Here is a 7,936-nt window from a genome sequence, read left to right as displayed (position 1 = left end):
AAAACTAAAGTTGACAAAGATTACATAAAAGAATTATGATAACCCGTTACTTCAACGGACACAGCGCTGGATATTCACTTCTATAAGATTTTGAAAAAATTCTATCAATCAGTTTTATAGGATCAGATGCAAAAGAAAAACAAAACAATGAAATAAGCAAAAAAGGTTTAAGGAAATTATATAAAGTTTAATCAATTTAAAAGCTTGGATAGCAGGGTTTAAACCTTTGAGGTAATTGCCTTAGTTTGAGGTAATTTGCATGGTTTCAAGGTAATTTTAAGGTAATTTCGGTTTTACGAAATTACGAGCTTCAAATTTAAGGAAATTGGAGAAGTTTTAAGGTAATCTAAGGTAAAAAGCAGCAGCATCAAAGTAATGATCACAAGCTCAAGTTTAAACCCTGGTTAGTCCCAAAGAGTTAGTCAGTTAGGGCGCGAATCAAGGGCGTCTTCATTGCAGGTCAGGCGACGGCGTCCGGAAGTCCTTGGGAGGCGGAGAGGAGCCCTTCCAAGGGAGTTTAGTACCAGCGGATGCCACGGGCGCGTTCGTAGTCAGCTTTGCGTATCTGCTGGAGGGAGTGGGCGGGGGTGGGCGGGATCAGGGGGGAGGTGGCCCTGTAGCCGAATTCGTCAGCCACGTAGTCCACGCGGGCGACGTTTCCTTCGGGATGCTGGAAGCTGAGGATGGAAGGATGGAGAGAGATTAGTGTTTTTGGGCTGGGTGATTCTCTTAAAGGTTTAAAGGCCACTCATAAATGGCAGAGGCAAAGGACAGTGACAATGTCCTAGCAAGAAGGGCAATGCCCTAGAGATTGTCCATATATTATATGATCAGCACCCAAGCCCCCTCTCCACCCAAACTAGGTCCAAGGAGATCCTGGCAATGGCTGCTGATGACTCAGCAGATAGACCTATAGGTTCCCCAAAACCTTAGTTCACAAGGATGGTAAGGTTGCAGACACTAAAGGTACTAACGAGTCTGAGCAGGAGTCAAACCACCGTCTGGCAAACACCAGGCAGAGAGGTTACCAGTCAGGCCACAACACCCCTCTTCTGTTTGTTTAAATATATTATCGGCCCCTCCTTACCCTCCCCCTTTCTCATCATAAATCATCTATCAGCCCTGAATACAATATGTAACCAATACAAAAGAAAAAAAAAAAAAAAAAAAAAAAAAAGAATATTGACTTCCGCTAGACCTTGAAACCTCTAATGGACCTTGACCCAAATCACAACGACCCTTTCGGACGAATCTCTGACCTCCAAAGATACGAACGGACACTTTCATCTCGGTATCGAAGCGGTTCGTTTCATCTGCAAGAATCAACATCACGAAGCCATTCGTTGTGGGTTTCCTTTCCCCTCAAAGACGTCTTTTGCGAAACTCCTGTCAGGATTCATTTCAGTATCGAAGACACAGGTCCAGAAATTTTGAGTTACTGAGGTCATCGGTAATTTTGAAACAATTATGTCGGTTTTTTTGGATGATGCACAATTCAGTCTTCGTCTGGTTTTTACTCTGGTCTGGGCTAGAAAAGGGATCTAGGTTGGGGTTTTTGCTTTATAAAGATATTTGAAATGGACTTCCTTCAAAGCACATGTGACTTTAATTAGGAAGTGTTAAGATGCAGGAATGGAGGTAATTGTCATGTTTGATTCTGTAAGTCTAGAAGTATCATCATGTCTATTTTGGGGAGGCCTCTAATTGGCCCATATAGTCACTCAGGTGGTTTCATTTATTTTTCAGATACAAATTCTAATGTTCTTGGGTAATCAGCTCCATGATAAGAAAAAATCTATATCATATCTATTTTGAAATAGATAAGTTTCAAATTATTTGAATATCTTTAAGTACAAAAACATCATCTATCCCCCAAAACGGTTATTTCTAATAAGACTCGTAAATAACAACAAATATGACATGTGTTTTCGGCCCACCTGAAAGTTCCTGCGACGTTGCTCTGTCCCCGGAGTCCCGGTCTTCCCGAGGCCGAGGCACTGATCCCGTTCTCGGTCCTGAAGTCGTAATCGAAGGCGCCTCGGTGGTTGTTCTGCCTGAAGTCGTGGATGGTCCTAGCGAAGTGGTTGTAGGGACGGTTGTAGTGGTTGTAGGGACGGTTGTAGTGGTTGTAGTGCGGGTTCTGGCGGTACGGGTAGGGGTTGGGGTAGGGCCTGCTGCCGAATTGGGGCTCGGCTTTGGGTTCGGGTTCGGGTTGTGCCTCGGCAGCAACCAGGGCCAAAATGGCAGAGAGTGCGAGGACCTGAAATATCAGCATCATCATCATTTAGGATTCATGTCACCTTTTGGGTGGGACTTTTTTATATGTTAGTAATAGGAATCACCTAAGATAGAAAAAAAATTCTTGAAATATAATTTTATGTAGCTATTTTGAAAAAGAATTGATCTCAGCATCACTATTTTTCCCTTTTAGCTTGCATTTCTTTGTGTTAGATTGCGTAACGATCTTTCCTAGAATGTTCGATTAACATTGTGGAAAAGCTTAATAAATTATCTGAGACTTTAATTGGATTCAAAAGCTTAAGTATTGTCATCATTATCGTCTAGAACTTCCTGTCTTTTTTTTTTTTTTATGAAATTTAAGCTGTTCAACAAACAGAAGTGAATATCCTTATTTTACAAGTGTGAGTAGCAATCCAATTTTCTAGTGAAGCATGTTTATGTTCTCAGTCATTTTAAGAACTATTTTTGTCATTAAAACTGACACCCTGGATAAATGATTTTCTGTACGTATCACGAAGACCGATATTTACAAAGAAGACTTAATTTAGAATTGACCCTTTAAAGAATGTAGATTACGGTAAATCATTTGCTAATTTTCGGTCTTTTTTCAAGAGGTAATTTTGGTAATAAGATGGGAAAATAATCTAATTATTTCGTGAATAATTCAAGGCATTCATTTTCATTAACCTTTGATTTATGTATTGGAGTTTAAGAAGAAGTCTTGTAAATGAGAGGGGCCACTAAAACATTTTAATTCGAGTACCCTTACTTTTTATCAGATACTTGGCATCTTAAAATATGATTTATTTTTGGAAAAAGGTTTCGAATAAAATGCAATGAAAAAGGTCTGAGTAATTATTTCATTAGGGTTCTTTGTTAATCTGTTTCAAAAACGCACTTTTTTATCTAAAGCTGATACATACATATACTGTATATATATATATATATATATATATATATATATATATATATATATATATATATACATATATATATATATATATATATATATATATATATATATATATATATATATATATATATATGTATATATGTATATATATACATATATATATAATATATATATATATATATATATATATATATATATATATATATATATTTATATATATATATATATATATATATATTTATATATATATATATATATATATATATATATATATATATATATATATATATATATATATATATATATATACAGTATATAGACAGTTTATGAAAATACATTTTAAGATCTTTTAGTGTACTAAGATGAAACTGCAGTAGTGAATCTTTTTCTACTTTATAAACATAGACATCGAAACCACCAACCAGAAATGACAGTTTTATTAATAACTTCTCATAAACATAAACATGATAATTATTTAGAAATTTCGTAAATATCAACTAGAATTTCTAGATACTCACCAACTTCATTGCGATCTCGGTAGACAACAAATCGGACAAGAAAGACTTCGAGTTGTGAGCTGGTGATGGCTTTGGAAGACTCTTGTTATGCCGATGGACTCCGTCTGTTTATATACCCTCAGGGACACGTCCAAACACACACCACCTCGTCTTCAAGCCTTGTTAACGCCCCCTCAAGGCCCCCTCCCCCAAGATTACCCCAACTGCTTATAGAATAACATGCCCCCATTTCCTTATGACCCCCTTCTTTGGATCACTTCAAAAGCCCCTGTCACCGACCCCCTCTCCTGGAAGACGAAGACCCACCCCCAACCCCCACAGTATCATAGCCCTAGGACCCTGCATGGCCCCCTAAACTCCCACCGTCATAGGCTATGTGGATGACCCTGGGTCAAACCGGATGTAAAGGTAGGTCGTAGAGTGAACTGATTTGAGGATGAAAGTGTTGAAAGAAGGTGACGATAAAGAAAAATTTAAATTTAATGCTTTAATAATAATCGTTCGTCTCGCATTTTTACTTTTCGTCTTCATGAAAACTGATATTTCAGACAGCTTGGAGGCTGTCTCTCCGGGGGGGGGGGGGGGGGGGGGGATAAAGAACCAAGGTGAATCAGATTTCGCCATTTTCTCTTGATATCAAAACTGGATTCCATTTCCCTTTGTGCCATTTCACGTACTGGATCTGGATAATGGTCAGACGAAGAGTACTTATATACGCCATTCAAAATCTCGGGGTTTCCGGAATCATTCTCTCTTTCTATTTAAATGAATATTTTATGTACTCTTCTTTTTTATTACTCATGTAAGTTTCTGTGCTATTTACCTATTATTTTATTGCAAAAAAAAAAAAAAAAATCTGGTATAATTGTACTAACTCTAGCTACAGTACATAAATGGAATGAAAGAGCTTATGTGCTGTGAAACGTCCATTATTATTATTATTATTATTATTATTATTATTATTATTATTATTATTATTATTATTATTATTATTATTATTATTATTACTAGCTAAGCTACAACCCTAGTTGGAAAAGCAGGGTAAATGAACCAGCGAGGAAAGGAAATAAGGTAACAGATAAAGCAGTGTGCCTGAGTGTACCCTCAAACAAGAGAACTCTAACCCAAGACAATGGAAGACCATGGTACAGAGGCTATGGCACTAACCAAGACTAGAAAATAATAGTTTGATTTTGGTGTGTCCTTCTCCAAGAGGAGCTGCTTACCATGGCTAAAGATTCTCTTCTACCCTCTCCGTGTCCGCTCAACATGTCGGTGCTAAATACTAGAGGCGACTTATTTAGTGCCATTTTCAAGATCATCTCTGAGATTCCTTCAAAGTTTTTTTCGGGATATCCTTTAGATAATGAAATATGGCATTTCCATCCTCAATGACTAGGCACTTTTCAGGATTTTTGGGTAGGACACCCTCATCCATATCCTTGACTATGGTGGAGGCATTTAGACTTGTCGGTCTTGGCTAAGAAATCATCTGGAAGCCCAATGCTGTAAGGCACAGGAACAAGAGGGTAGGTCAGGATGTGAAATACCTGAAAATCAAGTCTCTCAACATTTCTGTGACGTTTAGCATCAATTCAGTCTTGGTAAATGCATTTGACCTTTTGACCTCTAGTGACGTCACTGATTACATAACTGATCCTTCACAATATCATTTTATGGTAAGATTTGACATTTTGACCTCGAGTGACGTCACTGATTACATAACTGATCCTTCAAAATATAATTTTATGGTAGAACAATCACAAACCTACAAGAACATATCAAGTTTATTTAAATTCGTTAATCCAAACTAAAGTTATGGAGCTTGAAAGTTCCCTATCTCGAAAGCTCATATTTGGCGCGTCGTTCGGAAGGGGTTAAAAAACGGTGTCTGGGACATAGTGGGAATGAAAATATTTCCTGTTAACATCCTTTATTTTATTGCTAGGACCCAGAGCTACCAGAAAATACCCATTAAGTATAGTTTTGGGAGGGGTGCATGTGGACACCTTGTAGCCCACCGACTAAGGGTGTTGTGGTAGCCTACTGAAAACATTCCTGCCTAGTAATGTACTGGACGGGGGTTCAAGACAAGCTCAAGCTTGTTACTTTCTTGTAGTCTCTGCAACCTCACCATCCTTGTGAGCTAATTATTTGCGGTTTGGGGGAGCTTATAGCTCTACCTGCTGAGTCATCAGCAGCCTTTCCTTGTCTTAGCTTGGGTAAAGAAGGAACTAGGACTCTGATCATATGTATACATGATCAGTCTCTGGGGCATTGCCATTGTCCTTCTCCTCTGCCATTCACGAGGGACATTTAAACCTTTATAGATCATATACCGAACCATCAACTACCTCGCGTGTATATGTATGACGTATAATTAGGCAAAGGTAATATCTGGGTGATATTTATCAATAACATTCTCGTAAAAATCCGTCTAAAGGTCATTTGCATGTAAGATTTCACTTGTGGTTCCGTGTAAGTTCCTAAGTGTGATGATAATAATAATAATAATAATAATAATAATAATAATATTGACTACTGGCTCAAAACAAGCACTTATACAGTATGCAAGAACACCAGAAAAAACGGCTGCATTGTATCTAATATCCCAAAGCGTTTTAATGAAAATTTATTATTATTATTATTATTATTATTATTATTATTATTATTATTATTATTATTATTATTATTATTATTATTATTACTGCTGAAGAAAATTAATGGGAATTATGAGACGTACATAAGAAATATTTTCTATAAAACGAAGACGAGTAAATTTCATCATTATTATTATTATTATTATTATTATTATTATTATTATTATTATTATTATTATTATTATTATTATTATTATTATTATTATTATTATTATTATTATCATTATTGCTGAAGAAAATTAATGGGAATTATGAGACGTACATAAGAAATATTTTCTATAAAATGAAGACGTGTAAATATCATCATCATTATTATTATTATTATTATTATTATTATTATTATTATTATTATTATTATTATTATTATTATTATTATTATTATCATTATTATTACTGCTGAAGAAAATTAATGGGAATTATGAGACGTACATAAGAAATATTTTCTATGAAACGAAGACGTGTAAATATCATCATTATTATTATTATTATTATTATTATTATTATTATTATTATTATTATTATTATTGTAGAAGAAAATTACTGGCAATTATGAGACACACATAAGAAATATTTTGTATCAAACGACCACTTGTAACACAGGTGGTGATCAATACCATTGTGCATATGTGAGATTCCAAGGTGAGGGCATTAAAGCATATCTAGACGTTAAAAACGTATTTTCGTGACCAGGAAGCAATGGAAAATTACAACTGAATTGAACACCGAAGTATATTTGTATGTTAGTTTAATCGATTGTATCATTAGCAATTATTATTATTATTATTATTATTATTATTATTATTATTATTATTATTATTAGCCAAGCTACAACCCTAGTTGGAAAAGCAAGATGCTATAAGCCCAAGGGCTCCAATAGGGAAATATAGCCCTGTAACTAAAGGAAATATGGAAATAAATTCAACTTACATAAACTGATAAGTCAAAAAGCAATCAAATATTAGGAATAATCATTTCCAGAAAGTTAGTGATGAAAAGTATGTTACTAAATGTAATCTCAATTTAGTAGAAGTTTTATGACTGGAAAGACTAAGCATGAATTTTAACTGGCTGTCTTATCAGAGTGCCAACAGATGGAGACACAAAAGGGTTCACGTTATCTTTTCCTACCATAATAAACCCCAATCTTTCTTATCTTGCTTACATGGTCTTTGCTTGTGACAAAAGCATAAAAAAGACCATAAAAGCACTACTGGCAGGAAACAAAGTCAAGCGATCAAATTAAATTACTCAATATCCTTCAGTAAAGTATAATGCCAAGAATTAACTAGAAAAGCAGATTAGGGTAAATCATGTAAAACTCGAACGGACACTCGGTAGAGAGCATACCTTCGCCAACGCCACATCACAAGATAGGCAATCGAATTAAAATTAACCACGATGCAGCCGACTTTTTTTTTTTTTTTTTTTTTTTTTTTTTTTTTTTTTTTTTTTTTTTTTTTTTTTTTTTTTCCGTTATCTTGACTTATGTATGTCATGGTTAATCTACAATAAAGCCCTCGCCATAATGCAAAACTCATAGTTGATAAAATGTCTACCGATGTGTTGCATTGGTTAGCATCGTCAACTTCCTAAGCAATACCATG

At 35.1% G+C, this 7,936-nt stretch overlaps 1 protein-coding gene across 2 annotated transcripts in view; it reads right to left on the bottom strand.

The window, feature by feature from the left end:
- Positions 1-3,754, bottom strand: part of LOC137637951 (cuticle protein AM1199-like) — a 26,536-nt gene extending 22,782 nt beyond the window's left edge. Inside the window, exons 1-3 of one of the 2 annotated variants that reach the window (XM_068370056.1) lie at positions 3,673-3,754; positions 1,938-2,260; positions 304-677 (exon numbers count right to left, since the gene is read on the bottom strand). In XM_068370056.1, coding sequence (XP_068226157.1) covers positions 518-677; positions 1,938-2,260; positions 3,673-3,681 — 492 coding nt within the window. In that variant the 5' untranslated portion in view covers positions 3,682-3,754 and the 3' untranslated portion in view covers positions 304-517. Of the gene's footprint in view, positions 1-303; positions 678-1,937; positions 2,261-3,672 lie in introns of those variants that run through there. The other variant, XM_068370054.1, reaches the window with a different exon arrangement.
- Positions 3,755-7,936: the final 4,182 nt, after the last annotated feature.

This window comes from Palaemon carinicauda, chromosome 3 (genome assembly GCF_036898095.1).
Source record: "Palaemon carinicauda isolate YSFRI2023 chromosome 3, ASM3689809v2, whole genome shotgun sequence".
NCBI lineage: Eukaryota > Metazoa > Arthropoda > Malacostraca > Decapoda > Palaemonidae > Palaemon > Palaemon carinicauda.
Note: the sequence above shows the minus strand (reverse complement) of the source record. Positions and strands in the feature narration are given on the sequence as shown.